This window comes from Eubalaena glacialis, chromosome 8, assembly GCF_028564815.1.
Source record: "Eubalaena glacialis isolate mEubGla1 chromosome 8, mEubGla1.1.hap2.+ XY, whole genome shotgun sequence".
NCBI lineage: Eukaryota > Metazoa > Chordata > Mammalia > Artiodactyla > Balaenidae > Eubalaena > Eubalaena glacialis.
The window spans coordinates 9,179,770-9,195,134 of NC_083723.1; the positions used below are offsets into that span (position 1 = coordinate 9,179,770).

Here is a 15,365-nt window from a genome sequence, read left to right on the forward strand (position 1 = left end):
GGGGATGAATTGGGAGATTGGGATTGACTAATATACAGTAATATGTATAAAATAGATAACTAATAAGAACATGGTGTATAAAAAATAAATAAAATAAAATTCAAAAAAAGAAAAAAAGGGATTGCCTTTTGTATATTAACCTGTATCTTCAAATTTGCTATAATAACTAATTAGTTCTAGGATTCTTTTTGTTGATTCTTCCAGATTTTTTTTTAACATAGACTGCCATGTCATCTGCAAATAAACACAGTTTGAATTCCTCCTTCCCAATCTATGTACTTTTATTCCCTTTTCTTCTCTTATTGCATTACCTAGGACTTCCAGTACAATGTTGAAATGTAATGGTGAAAGAGGTCATCCTTGCCATGTTCCTGATCCTATGGGGAAAGCTTTGAGCTTCGCACCATTAAGTATGACTTGGTTGTAGGTTTCTTGTAGATATTCTTTACAGTTGAGGAAGTTCCCTTCTCTTTTTAGTTTACTGAAAGTTTTTATCATGAATGGGTGTTGGATTTTGTCAAATGTTTTTTCTATATATGTTGTTATTATTGTATGGTATTTCCTCAGCCTATGATGTGTTAGATTACATTAATTTATTTTTTAGTGTTGATCCAGCCTGTATACCTGGGGTAAATCCCATTTGGTCAAGGCATATGATTCTTTTTATACACTGTTGGATTCGATTTGCTAATATTTTGTTGAGGATTTTTGCTTCTATGTTAGTGAGAGATATTGGTCTGTAGTTTTCTTTGCTTGTATTGTCTTCATCTGGTTTTGGTGTTATGGTAATGCTGGTCTCATAGAATGGGCTAGGAATTCTTTCCTCTGCTTCTATATTCTGGAAGGTTACAGAGAATTAGTATAATTTCTTCCTTAAATGTTCAGTAGAAGTCTATGTGGACCTGGTGCTTTCTGTTTTGGAGAGTATTTTGGCATTTTCTCTTTGCAAATTTGAACAATTTTAAAGCAGTACTTGTACTATGATATTTTGTACTTATTTGTTAATGAAGTTTACATGTTTCTTCTCCTCAGTGGTGCTTTACAAAGAGTACCAACTATTAGCCTCTTATTTATAACCTGGGGTCAAAGGCAACCTTGAGCATATCGGTTATGTAGAAACTGTGCTAAGAATTTATGTGTTACATATGGAATTGTAAAGTTGATGGGCCACAGGAGTAGATGTGAATAAGGCTTAGAAATAAGACATGTATTTTACTCCGAGGCCCTGGATGCAGGAGCCACAGCACACCATGCAGAGCCACAGGGGAAGCACCAGAGTGGTCAGGAGGTAGAGAATGGGAGCAAGGGGAGAGCCAAGGCCATGGCCTTTATTGGGGTCTCCTTGGGAAAGGCAGGGCAGGGCAAGGTGAAGAGCTTAGGACTGGCTAGTTTGAATAGTGTTGGTGGCTCTAAGCTATAGAGTTGGCCTCTGGTTGCCTGGTACCTGGCCCTGGGGTGATTAAGGCAGAAGAATTTTGCCTCCTGGGGAGCACAGCCCAGATAGAATAGGCCTGACTCTGGATTGGTTTGTCCCCACATATCAAAAACATGCTCCTGGATGAGCCCTTTTCTATCTCCAAGAATTGGCTAGCCAGGGAGGGCCAGTCTCTCCCAGCCAGAAAGGTTTGTAAGGTGCCAAAACATCATACTATACAGAAAAGAAAAATATATACAATACAGAAACAATAAGTAATTCATTGTGCTGGAGTTCAGAAGAGGCACCAGTGTGAGTGGAAATGGAAACCACTAGTAGAGCATGACAACTCTAACAGCATGGGCAGCAGGTGTGCTGACCAAAGATGCTGCCCGTTGCTGAGTATCTACCACGTGCCAAGCACCGTACTGAGGAATTCCTACACGTGATCGGAACACACAGTGGGGTGACTCTCATTGTCCTGGGCCCACACCTTCTAAATGACCAGAGCCAGGCTCTGAAGCAGCCCTTCTTACACCAAGAGCATTATTTGTGTCCGTAATGCAGCTTTCAGTGTGACAGACTAGCAGGCATGTACGTGCCTGCAACTTGGACTTGAATCACACTTGAGTTCAGCCTCTCCAGGTCCTCACCTGCACAGCGAGGGGAATTCGGGCTTCTGGGAGTCAACACAAGGAATGTAGCGGGCTCTGGGCAAAGATCAGGAGCTTGGAGGGTGTGGGTCAGTTCCTGCCATGGGCCAGGCCTGGAGTCCCTTCAGGGCCCCTGTGCATGCCCAGGCCCCCTCACTCTCCCCAGAGGGCTGCCTGATGTTGTAGTGAAGGGCACTGCTGACAGGTAACACTGTGTGCTAGACTAATGCAACTCTGGACACACACTGAAGATTTCACAATGTTTTTATTCACAAACACAAACAGAAGAGCCTTATGTTATGCTCAAAGCAGTGTGCCCAGGTGCCATGACGTCAGGGGGACCCTGGGGGTGGACTGATGCAGCAAGAAAACATTGGGCCAGATCTCAGGATGCTGGACAGTGTCCTGGCAGCTCCCACCTTATTCACTTCAGGACTTTGGGCAAACTCTTCCCCTCTGCAATCTTCAGTTTCCCCATCTGGAAAATGATGGACTGTACCAGGTGACTTTATTTTTTAATTATTATTTACTAATTACATGTTCTTTTTAGAAAAACGTAAAATGGATTTAAGTGATGTTAAAATTTCCCATCATGTTACCTCCTAGATATTACCAATGTTCCCATTTCCATGAATCTCTTTTTGGATGTGTGTGTGTGTGTGTGTGTGTGTATGATGTGTATATGTGTGATTTTTAAAACGGGATCACACTATACCGTCTGTTCTACAGCATTTTTTCATTTGATATATGATGAACACAGTGTGCCTACAGTGTGTATTTACATACACAAGCATACATGTGTGTACATACATGCGCATGTACACACACATGTTGACACACAGATTACTGGCTGCAGAGCATTCCTGCCCTTAGATGTGTGTGCACTTCTATCAGGGCTCTTAAAGTTAACACTCCACAGACGTAACAGGGAATGAGTGACTACTTGGTCTGATTGTCTCCTGATGCTTCTATAAGTGGAACTGCCCCTTCAAAGGTCGTGCGTGCTCTCAAGCCTTGCACCCAACGCTGAAAGCTGACCTGCCCTCCGGAAGGGCTGTGGCCACCAAGAGCCCAAGCAGCAGGGTGGCGAGGGCTCCCTGCCGCCACCCACAGCACCTGAACCTGGAGAGCTTCCCCAGTGTGATGGTCTGTGCTAACAGAAGGGGATGCGTCCCCAGTAGAACCCCTGTCTCTGACAATCGCTTTCAACACTCTTGGGCGCCTCCAGGATTCAGGGGTCTCAAAGCATTAGGATGTGACCTCAGATACTGCCTCAATTTAAAGACAAAGGAGAGAACGGGGACAAAATCCAACCACCCAAAATCACACAGCAACTTAGTGGCAAAGTTCAGATGGATAATACTTTTTAAAAATACCAGAAGAGTAGCAAGGGCAAAGAGTGCTGATTTTGGAGTCAGACAGTCTGGGGTTCTCGTCTTTTTTGTTGTTGTTCATTTTAAAGTATTATTAGTCACACCTGAGAGTGAATGAGTTTATCAGATCTTTCCTGAGAACAGGCTTTTCAGAGGGTGAGGATTTAGTGGTTCTGCTAGGCGCCCATAAATGATCCTGAGCAGCTACGCCCCCCCCACCTCGCGGCTTAGTCTTCTCCTCATTGAAATGGGGATAATAAACACGCTGCTCTGGGTTCCTCTGAGGCTGAGATCATGTCTCAGAACCAACGTTCACAGGCTGCGGGTTCAGGTTGGCAGCTGTTGCTCTTCCCCGCTGCGTCCTCCCTTCAGCCCCTCCCCACGCCCCAAGATGCTTAAGGCGAGGTGGGAGCTTGGTGTGTTAAGTGACCAGTATTCTGAAGTGGTGTTACCATTCATTCACTCAGCGTCACCTGGGAGTCGTTAGAAATGCCAATTATGGGTCCCCGTGCAGACCTACTTGCAGCTGGGCCCAGCTGGGGGCTCCAACAGGCCCTGGAGTGGTTCCAATCAGCTCGTTTGGGACTTCGGAGTCCGATTGCTGGGTCACCCTCAGCTGTCCTACCTTCTGACTCTGCACTCCAGTCACGACAGGGCATATCTCTGGTCTCGATGCCTTGGGGACTAAGGTGGGGCGATGATCTCCACTCCTTTAGGATGTGGTGGCAATGTTGGTAAACCACTTGGCACGCCGTGAGGGCACCCCCTTGGCTCATTGTTGGGGGCACCCGTGGGCCCTGACTTCGTGAAGGCCCGGACACACAGCCCAGTTGCACACAGAGGAACCTGCCAGGTGGAGCCGCTTAAGGCTCTGGGCTCCACCCCTGCGTGGCTCTTGCGCCTGCGGGGTCATCAAGGGGAGACTACACACAGGTGGGCTTCTGCACGCCTGCGTGGGCCTGCCGTGTGGGCACCGCGGGTACTTCAGGGCGCAGGGGCTCGCCGTGCACTGCAGCTCGCCAAGGCATCTGGTCCCCGCTGGGAAGCAGGATGGACCCCGGGGCGCAGGTAGGCCAGGGCAGGATGGGGGCGAGGAGGAGGGATGGGGGGGAGGCGGAGGGATGCGGGCGAGGCGGGGGGGGGGGGGATGGGGGCGAGGCGGAGGGATGCGGGAGAGGCGGCGGGATGCGGACGCGCAGGCAGGGTCGAGGTGGGGCGGTGGAGAGGGAGGCTTCTGGGTGTGCCCGGGGCGCAGGTAAGCCGGGGCACGATGGGGCTGGGGGGTGGGGGCTTGGCGGGGTGCCGGGGACCAGGCAGGAGGGGAGGGGCGCTGCAGGCGGCCGAAGTAGGGGGGCACCCGCTCCTGCCGCCGGAGGCAGTGTCAGGATCCGCCTGAGCTCCCGGGTGGGTCGGGCAGGTCCCGCGCTGGCATCAGGGGGCCTCCGGGTCCTCGGCCCGAGTCGCTGCACGACTCCCCTCGTCCTGAGCCCCAGGCCCACTTTTCTTCCCGACGGGCGACCTGTGCTCAGAGGCCCCGCCTGCCCAGGCACGGCACCCAGTGCGCCATCCCAGAGACATCAGAGGGGATTCCCTTGTTCTGCTGCCCCCTGCGCCCCTCTTCCCCCAAACCCTCCGTCCTGGGTCTCGGCCTCTCTGGGGAAAGCCTGGAGGCCCAGGGAAGCAGTGGACGGCCGGCCGAGGGGAACCCATGCAACGCCTTGCTCCAGCAGCGAAGTGGAAAGTGGGGCTGCACAATTAGGTCGCAGGCCCCAGGGGAAGTTCAAAACCTGACCTTCATAACCCTGTATTTTGGCTCCAGAGGCACCAGCTGACTCGGGACCCCTCAACCACTTCCCTCCCAACCAGGGGATTCCTGGGGGGATTTCTGAGTCTCGGTGTGCCTGTCTCTTCACCAGCCAAGTAGGGCTTTCTTTTCTCTTTTTCATTTGTAAAGACGTAATACGTGCCCATGGTTTCAAAATAAAAAAGCATAAACAGGTACACAGTGACTCCCGCCACCCTCTGTCCAGCCCGCAGCATAAGTAAACATCATGTTTTTAGCCTCTTCTGGAACTTTCTTTAGATTCTTTTTTTCCCTCCGTTTGTACAAAAGGACTCTACCTAAAACAAAGAGATCTTTCCTTATCCGTATATTAAAAAGAAAATTGTGTATAAAACTGTTAAGGGTTCTTGCACGTTTATCCATTAGGTTGTCAGTTTTTTCCTAGATATTAGAAAATTAACCCCTTATTTATCTTTTCTAGAACTTGTGTTTTATCTTTTTTTCATTTAGTATATCATCTTTTTAAAAAAATTACATTTAGTTTAACTTATTCTTTTCTTTTATGGCTTCTGTATTATGAGTTATCATTAAAAAGCCTTATTTCTGACAGATTTACAGAGGAATTCACCACTGTTTCCTTCCAATTCTTATATAGCTTTGCTTTTTTACATTTAAATATCCATTTGGAATTTATCATGATGAATGATGTGAATAAGAATCCAACTTTGTTTTAGATTTTTAAAAATTATTCTGCTTTTTCCTAGTAATCTATGAATTTTTAAAGAATATAATATTCAGTCCCTTGTCATTTATTTTATATAAGTTATGAGGTAGGAACATGGTTTTACTGTTGTTTTGGTTTTTTTCCAAATGACTGACCAGTCAGAACAACATGCAAAGAGAAAGAGAAAAAAAACCTCTCTTCCCTACTCCTTTGAAAGCCTATCTTTTCCCACATGATATTCCCATATGTATGTCGAGACCATCTTTTTAAAACAATACTAGTTTTTTATCTGTAAGCTTTGTATATATATTTGTAAGACAATACTAAATCATTTTTTCTGTAAGCTGTCAATATGTTACAATATCATTTTATTAAAAAACATCAAACTTCCAAAATTGAATTATTGGCTCTTTATTCACTTTCATAAATGGGTTAGTTAAAAGTAGCTCCTGTTAATAAGAATATCTTCGCTTGAAGTTTCTTTTTTGTAAAAGCCCAGCCTTCCCCCTCACCCCACGTCTTTATTCTGAGATCTCAGTCCCTGTTTGAAGTAGGAAGACTTAGTCTCTTTTGACAAGTGCTGATTATCTTCCAAGGGGTTTGGATCATTTCTTTTTCTCCTTGATCTAGCAGGGGCTTAAAAAAAAAAAAGTGAATTATCCTTACTACTTTATTTCTGTTTCTCCTTATTTCTCTTTGGATTTTGCTCTGTGAGTGTTGATGCTATATTGTCTGGTGCAAAGATAATTATAACAAAAGCATTTTGGCTTTTATTTTTTATTACACTGTACTTTTGTGGTCTTAATGTATTTTGCCATGAATTCAGCCTTTTCCAATATAAGTAGTGAAGCCCCTGAATTTTTTCACTTGTTCTTCTCTGATTGTCTTTGCCATCATTCTACTAAGAAACTTTCTGAGCACCTCATCTTCAGTGCATCCTGCTGTGTACGGTGTGGAGTTGGATTTTCTTTCTAATCCAATCTGAGAGTCTTTTAATAGGTGAGTTTTTTCTCTTTGCATTTGATGTGGCAGCTGTTTGAACTTTACTTCACCAAACAAGATAAATAGATGGTAAGTAAATGAAAAGATGTTCAATGTCATTAGACATTACAGAAATTCAAATGAAAACTACTATGCAAATGAGACACTACTACTCACCTATTAGAAAACTGAAATTTAAAAAAAATTTTAGGGGCTTCCGTGGTGGCACAGTGGTTGAGAATCCGCCTGCCAATGCAGGGGACACGGGTTCGATCCCTGGTCTGGGAAGATACCACATGCCGTGGAGCAACTAAGCCCGTGTGCCACAACTACTGAGCCTGCACTCTAGAGCCCACGAGCCACAACTACTGAGTCCACGTGCCACAACTACTGAAGCCCGTGCACCTAGGGCCTGTGCTCCACAACAAGAGAAGCCACTGCAATGAGAAGCTCACGCACCGCAACGAAGAGTAGCCCCCGCTCACCGCAACTAGAGAAAGCCCAGCGCAGCAACGAAGACCCAACACAGCCAAAAATAAATAAATAAAATAAATAAATGTATTAAAAAAAATTTTTTTTAACTGACAGTACCAAATGCTGGTGAGGATGTGGAGGAACCAGAACTCTCCCTCGCTGCTGGTGGGATGGAAGGGATGGAAGAATGGCATAGACACTTTGGAAGACAGTTTGGCAGTTTCTGATACCAACTCATTCTCTGGAGTAAATCTTATCTTTCAAGTTTATTTAGAGTTACGTTAATCCATTCTAAGCATTTTTGCTAAAGGAAACAATGTTCAAAAGGACCCCAAGGGCTACACAGAAGACGCCATGTAAACGATCATGATCAGTTCAGACTCCCAGGAGGAGGGGGCGCTTCCTCCCTGCTTTCTGGCGGAGCTCAAAGCATCTTGGTGCATGAAGCCAGACCTCCACAGACGTGGGCGTCACCAGCTCTGATCCACAGCTCGTCTCTTCTGCTTACCTGCTTCTGGTCACTCACCCCACCCTGCCTTGACGTTCCCCTCAGTTCCTTGATGAAGATCACACCCACCTCATAAGAATACTGTGAGAAATCCCGGAGAACAGATTTTGAACGTTGCAGCACACCCCATGGAATAAATGTTTCCATGGGAAACCCTCCCTAGACTGTATTTTCAGCACCTCTAATGGTTTAATCAAGGGTTTATTTTGGAAGAAGAAAAAAGGTGGCCATGATGGACTCGCTGCTGTCTGTCATGGGGTTTGGCACTGGGATATTATCAAGCTCTTCAAAAGCATCACACCTCACCCCACTCTCAGCACCTGCACCTGTACAACACAATTCCACTTGCGTACCAAAAACTGCAGTTTTGTTTTTTCATGTTGAGTTTCAGTGTTGAGATGATTTCATTGACATTTCAAACTTTTTTTTTTCTGAAAAAATATTACCTGAACATCATCTGTTTTTCAATCCTATCCTTAAAAACCATCTTCCTGACGGATGCTTAAAATTTTCACCAAAAAAAGACAAAGCTAGTGAAAAGGCAGGCACAGCATGAGTGTGGTCTTGTCCTGTGCTGGGTTTCATCTTGGTGCTGGAAGCTTCCCTCGCTGGGGCAGAACTGGAGCGTCTGCCTCACGGTGGTTGTACCTCAGGAACGTGCCCGGGGGGGCTTGGTGCCCGGCCCAAGCCTCCACTTGCTGTGACCTTCTAGGATGGTGACCTCTGTGCTTTGTTTTGGCAGGTTCCTGGGTTGAGCTCCTCTGAGGATGAGAGCCTTTCTTCCGTGACCAGACGGACGTCCCTGACAAGGGTCCTAAAGCACAGCACCCCAGAGGGAGCTGCCCCCAGCTGGCACTCAGAGCTACTGGGCGATGTCTCCTCACACCAGGAAGGGGGCTCTGCAGGCGGGTCCCCACTGCCTGTGCGCTCCCCCTGGGACCTCCCTTCGTCCCCGGGAGGGCTCAGCCCCAAGGCCCCCCTCAGAAAGAGGCGGCTTTCCACCATCCGGGCCTCTGAGGTGCCCAGTGGGCAGCTAGGATCCAACTCAGACCCCTTTGCTTTTGAGGAAGATCCGCCCGTGCCAGCCTCGGTCACCCGGCGGCTGCAGCAGCAGCAGCAGGGCAGGTCCCCCCGAGCAAGGAGATCGCCACCAAACTTGGGATTGCCCGGGATCCCGAACGCAGCCAGGAGGAGGCCACGGGACCTGAAGAGGCTGGCTGCTGCGGTAGGACCTGACCCCGACCCATCCCCTGGAGCTCTGGGTCCCTGCCCAAGGCCCCCTGGGAAGCAGCCTGGTGACAACTGAGAGAGCAAACGCTGCCCGTTCCTCACTGATGGGCCCCTGGCCTGGGCATCATGAGGTCACCAGGACTGGAGGAGATCGTCCAGCTCGGGGCCCTGCCTGTACCCCATCCTTCCCCCACTCTGAGGGGTCCCCGTGACCCCACGAGGAGGACCTTTGCTTGTGCCATGAAATATGTGCCTCCCACAGTTCCCATGTGCTCCCCAAACTCCTTAGCATCGTCTGCCTTCCCGTGCTGTAGGGATGAGGCAGCACAGGGTGAGAGTCCCCGGAAAGCCCCGTGCTCTGTCCTCCTCTCAGCCGCGAGCCCCTGCAGCCTCCCCTGCTCCCCTGTTCTGGCCGACCTCGGGGTCCTGGTGGGTAGAGGGTCTCCTGGTCCCTTCCTGCTGTGAGCTCTGCTTCCCAGCCCCTCAGCTAGTCCTTCTGGTGACCTGATGTTCTAGGAGCTTCTCGGGAAGGGGCACTGCTGTGGGCGCTGCCGCCTTGCCTTTCACGCCAGATCCTCTGCCCATTTTTAAGTTGGGTTTGCTTTTGGGCTATTGAGTTGTATAAATTCTTTATCTATTTTGGATATTAACCCCTTATCAGATATGATACGATTTGCAAATATTTTCTCCCATTTCATAGGTTGCTTTTCATTTTGTTGATGGTTTCCTTTGCTGAGCAGAAGCTTTTTAGTTTGATATAGTCCCACTTTTGTTTGTTTTTACTTTTGTTGCCTTTGCTTTGGTGTCAAATAAAAAAATCATCACAAAGACCATTGTCAAGGAGCTTACCCCCATGTTTTCTTCTAGGATTTTTATGGTTTTAGGTCTTACATTCAAGTTTTTAATCCATTTTGAGTTGATTTTTGTATATGGTGTACGATAGTGTTCCAGTTTCATTGTTTTTGCATGTGGCTGTCCAGTTTTCCCAACACAATTTATTGAAGAGACTGTCCTTTCCTCATTGTACATTCTTGGCTCTTTTGTCCTAAATTGACCGTATATACATGGGTTTATTTCTAGGCTCTCTATGCTGTTCCTTTGATCTATGTGTCTGTTTTTATGCCAATACCATACTGTTGTTATTACTATGGCTTTGTAATATAGTTTGAAATCAGGAAGCATGATGCCCCCAGCTTTGTTCTTTCTCAAGATTGTTTTGGCTCTGTGGGGTCTTTTGTGGTTCCACATGAATTTTAAGATTGTTCGTAAAAAATGCCACTAGAATTTTGATAGGGAGTGCACTGCATCTGTAGATGGCTTTGGGTGACATGGACACTTTAACAATATCAATTCTTCCACTCCATGAGCACAGAATGTCTTTTCATTTACTTGTGTCATCTTCATTGCCTAGGGGTCTCTTTTCTCTTTCCTGTCTTACTTTTTCACCCTACTTCTTCAGAGTGTCATTCGGTTCTACCTTCCAAGGTTACCTACTGCAGGACGACTTGACTTTCCAGGAGTGCCCTCATTCCCGTAAGTTCCTCTCATTGGCCTTTTGCCCCCTCTGCTTGGCTTCACTTGCCTTTCTGGGGCCGCTGCTCATGGAGTGGGTTTTTCTGATGCCACCCTCCACACCCTGCTGAGTCTCAGGACCGTGCCTGGTTGTAGTCAGGAGCAGGTAATTACCAGCAGATCAGAAGCTCCGTGTGCATTTCTGGGTGGGTCCTGTCGACCGGGGGCTGCCCGGGGGCCTTGGCTGCCTCTCCATTGCAGGATAGATGCTTCCTCTCGCTGGTCAGTATCCCCACAAGCTAATGTCCTTCTGCCAGGAGAAGCATGAGCCTGGCTGGAATATTCTGGAGCTGAAGAAGAGAAGGGGCCTGCAGGTCTCACTGTTTTTGGTGGGGGGGAGATTGCCACAAACCCTACCTGCCCCCAGCTGAGCCTGGGTCCCCAGAAGCAGTGCAGCCCCTCCATGCAGGCAGAGACCCTCTTCCTCAATCACTGGGACAGACACTGAGTCCTCCACAGCACCAGGCTCTCCCATTCCTCATTTTGCCCCTGGGGCTTGCCTCTATTTTTATACTTTCAGGGTATTTGGAGGACCCTGACCCACAGTGGGCCTGCCATCGGTGGCCGGCAGACCCCAGCCTTCTTTCCTTTCGCCTCCACGATTGTCCTCTGAGAGCCAGTCCCCACACCAAACACCACGGGATCTGGCTAAGCCACCTGAGCCCTGCCCCCCTCCACTTTCTATGTGCCTCTGCCTCGTTCAGCAACCTAAGTCATCCTGCTCCCATCTTCCCCGCGCTGTCCTGGGGACCCTCTCCCTCCCTCCCCTGCCCTGAGCAGCTCTGGAAGAGCCCCTTGAAAACACAGCAGGAAAATGGCCTGTCTAGACAGCCTCACACAGACACTCATCTGCAGGTGCCAACCACCCCTCACGTTCCCAGCCCATGCCTCGCTGGTCCCTCCTTGTTGACGTCCCCTCCCCAGTGACCTCTCTGTGCCCTTGTCAGACCCAGATCCTGGGGTCCTAACCGCACCCGCTCACATACCTGCCTGTCCCCACACTGGGATTCGGTCCTCTGGGAGGTGGCTAGCTCCGGCTTGGGGTCATGGTGCCCGGCGTGCGGGGGCAGAGCCGCGGAGGCCGGCGAGGCCAGCTCTCACTTGTGAGTCCTGGATGGTGCCTGAAAGTCAACCCGTGTGAGGGTCTGCAGCCCTGGGTGGGCATCTGCTTTTCCTACACAGATTGTCTCTAGCAAAGGTCAGTGCTCCTGCAAGGTAGACCTCAGAGATGCCTTTCTTTTAACAGACAGAGCGACTGAGGCAGTGGGAGATCAACCTGCTTCAGAGCATCGAGGAGGCCACCCAGCACGAACTCACCATCGAAGACGACTGAGCGCTCAGCCCCGGGACCAGCACGCAGCTGTGCTCAGGAGCTCCTGCTGCGGCCTGACTTACACATCTGTCCATCCGACCGTCTGTCTGTCTGTCTGTCTGTCTGTAAACCCCACACCTTCCTCAGGACGTGCTCTGGGTCCAACCTTGACCTATATTGTACCTCTGGGTGGGTTGGGAGGAACTGGCTGATGATCTTGTTACTCAGATTCCAAACGTGGCTTTCAGAGGCGCCAGCTGAGATGAGGGGATGGAGGAAGCAGGTACAGACAGGTGAGGTGGATGCCCCAGGGCCACCCTGGAGGTACCCGGAGATGAGATGTAACCCACCTACCCTGCCTTCTTCCCCAACACGGCCAGGTGAGCCTGAGATGCTGGGATGACACAATGTAGGGAATAGGACCAAGTTTCACAGCTAAATACCAAGGAGCTAGGCAGCCCACCCAGCTGGAGAGGACGGGGTCCTAGACTGCCACTCCAGGAAAGACCAAAGCAGTGGCTCTCAACTGGAGGGCATTCTGAGAATTTGTGGGTGCTGGTTTGTTTAGGGTATTGGGGGGCGGGGTGAGGAATTTAACCCCCTGCAGTAGGGCGGGGCTGTCTCCTGTCCCGTCCTTCTCTAGAACTGAGCTCTCCACCTCACTGCTTAGGATAAGGATCCCACCAAAGGGCTGGAGGTATCTGTGACCCTCATACTGTAAGGAAAAAGAAACGGGTGCCCAGGGCACTTCAGTCAGCATAGCCCAGCGTCAACCTCCCAGGTCCAGGCATCTCTGAGACACGTCTGTTAGTGGACCCGTTGTGGTTATGAATACAGAGCTAGATTTTATCCTTGTAAATGCTTTCACACCACCCCTCCACTTTAAAAGTGGGTTTTTTTTTTCCTTCTAAAAACCAAAAGTGCTTACGTTTCCAGTGCCATCGTGTGCTGCCTCCGTAGCCCATCCTCCAGGCCAGCCATCCATGACCTGGGTCTTCTCAGGGACACAGATAAAGCCTATTGCTAGGGCAGAGTCCAAGCGGGCGCCCTAAACAGAGCCTCAGGCTGGCCTGAAACGACAGGAGGTGGCAGATTCCAAGGGCAGGCAAGGTTGAGGATGGTCTAAGAGAGAGGGAAGAGTCTTACTCTGGAGCTGCTGGGTGGGTGGAGGGCATTCCAGATCAGAAAGATGTTCCCTGGAAGAGCCTGCATTTGTGTGGAGGTTTTCAATAAAGAAGGAATGATTGGGATTCCTCACGGGGGATTAGATGCAGGCCGGGGGCTGCAATTATTGGGATAGTTGCTTCAGATTTCCTCTGTTGATGTTCTTATATATGTTGGTAAGAACTTACTTACTGTGTAGTGTGTTTAAACATTTAAGTTTTATGAGCTGCTCTCTCCTTTACAAGCTGACTATTCAACTTGTTCACTTTTTCCTTTTTTATAACAATTACCAGATCATAAAAAAGTTCATACTTTTGTGTTATATTTGAAAAATTAAGAAGCAGAAAAACTACCTATAATTGCAATAACATGGAGATTAAATACTTCAGTGTAATTCCTTCCCGTCTTTGTTATTAAAAATAAACCATTTTCACGAGATCTGTTCCCAAAGTCTGTGTCTGATGCAAAGTAATTCAGATGTGTAACCAAATGAATTCTATCTCTGTTTTCATCCTTTAAAAAAATTCTGATTGAGAATGAGTTCAGGGAGGAAGAAAAATAATGTAGGGACTTTGGGGAAGCTTGTTTTGAAAGACTGGGAATTATAGGGACTCAGGAAAAAGGTTTACCCATGAGATAATTTCCTAGATATTTATGTTGAGTCTTGTCGACTGAAAAAAACGCACAGCCTAAAAGCTGAGAATTTTTTTGCTCAGCGGACTTACCGAAGACTTAAGCCTGGATACAGCCTCTCGGATCGCTCTGAGGGACGGTTCTGAAGAGGTAAAGGAGGAGCCAGGATATATCACAGTTTTTGAGAAAAAAAAAAAAGGTCGTTGAACATCAAAAGATTATTGCTAATTAAAGAAGCAGACATCTCAAGTTAAAGCTTTTAGTGCTTTTCTATATTGGAAGATGCAAGAGTCTGGACTCCTCGAAATCATTCCTTTGATGTGCACCTTAGCTATCCAGGGCCAGCATCCAGTTTTTCTCCATCCTGAATCCCCTCAGGGTGCACCGTTGGCGCAGCTGCAGTGGCTGAGGGCTGCAACATCCTTAGTTCACTGAAATGGCAGGTGACATTCTTTGTCCACACTCTCCAATGTATTAACAAAACAGATTCTTGACTTCCCGGGTGGTCCAGTGCTTCAGACTCCGCCCTCCCAATGCAGGGGGCGTGGGTTCGATCCCCGGTTGGGGAACTAAGATCTCGCGTGCCACATGGCGTGGCCAAAAACCAAACCAAAACAAACAACCCCAAAAAACAAACCGAAAAACCAGATTCTTACATTCATACAATTGGAGTACGTGTAAGTATTGTAGGCCCTCTAGTTAGTGTTTAAAGTGCAATTCTCGTGAATATCTCCCAAGTTAAACACAGATGTTTGTGCACATGTTGCATCCACTGGAGGACGCTGGCGGGAAGCAGAAGGAACAAGCCTGTGCTGGCCAGTCTGCTGCCCGAGGGCCAGATCGCGCCAGCGGAGCGGAGTCCGTCTGACCCCCAGCACCCCACTGTGTCCTCGGAGGAGGCCTGGCCTGGGAGAAGCTGGGAATAAACAGGAGGGGAGATTCTCAGGTCGAGGCACTCACGACAAGCTCAGGTGGGATGGCCAATGAGAATCTGCAAGATTTCCAAATGAATGGTTGTCTTTTTGGCAAAATGACAAATCTCTAATGGTAGCCCTTGGGAATTACACTAGTGACGTTCATTTAGAGACCAGCCTGGGTGTGACTTATACCACTATTTGGAATGAAAATGATTTCCTTAACTCTTGTTATGTATACAAACCTGTATGTTTTGCAGAAAATGCAGTTTTAAAACATACGAGGAAAGGAAATGCCTTCTTTTTCCTGGTGCAGTTTCTATTTAACTTAAAATGAGAAGATATTTCTAATCTTTATTTAAATAACACATTTTTCCCTAAAAGATCGTATCTATACACAATGTGTGTATTTTACGTCCACACAGCGTGCGCATTCCCCCTTGTCACTAAGTGTGGTTTAGAAAACCGCTGTGTGGAGACTGCGTTTGTTGTATGGACATGCCAGCCTTACGTGTTCCAATTTCCCCATTGCCGGATGTTTGGTTTGTGTATTAGTGTATCTTAGCTTCTGTTGTGTTTTAGTTTTCTACTGCTGCATGACAAGTGACCACAAACGTAGCGGCTCAAAGC

At 48.1% G+C, this 15,365-nt stretch overlaps 1 protein-coding gene across 1 annotated transcript; it reads left to right on the top strand.

Moving 5' to 3' along the window:
• The first annotated feature begins 1,773 nt into the window (after window positions 1–1,773).
• On the top strand, window positions 1,774–12,045 carry CCDC201 (coiled-coil domain containing 201). Its single transcript, XM_061198227.1, has 5 exons — window positions 1,774–1,784; window positions 2,234–2,272; window positions 2,431–2,569; window positions 8,653–9,135; window positions 11,959–12,045. Exons 1-5 carry the CDS (start codon window positions 1,774–1,776, stop codon window positions 12,043–12,045), a joined length of 759 nt encoding a protein of 252 aa, XP_061054210.1.
• The last annotated feature ends 3,320 nt before the right edge of the window (window positions 12,046–15,365 follow it).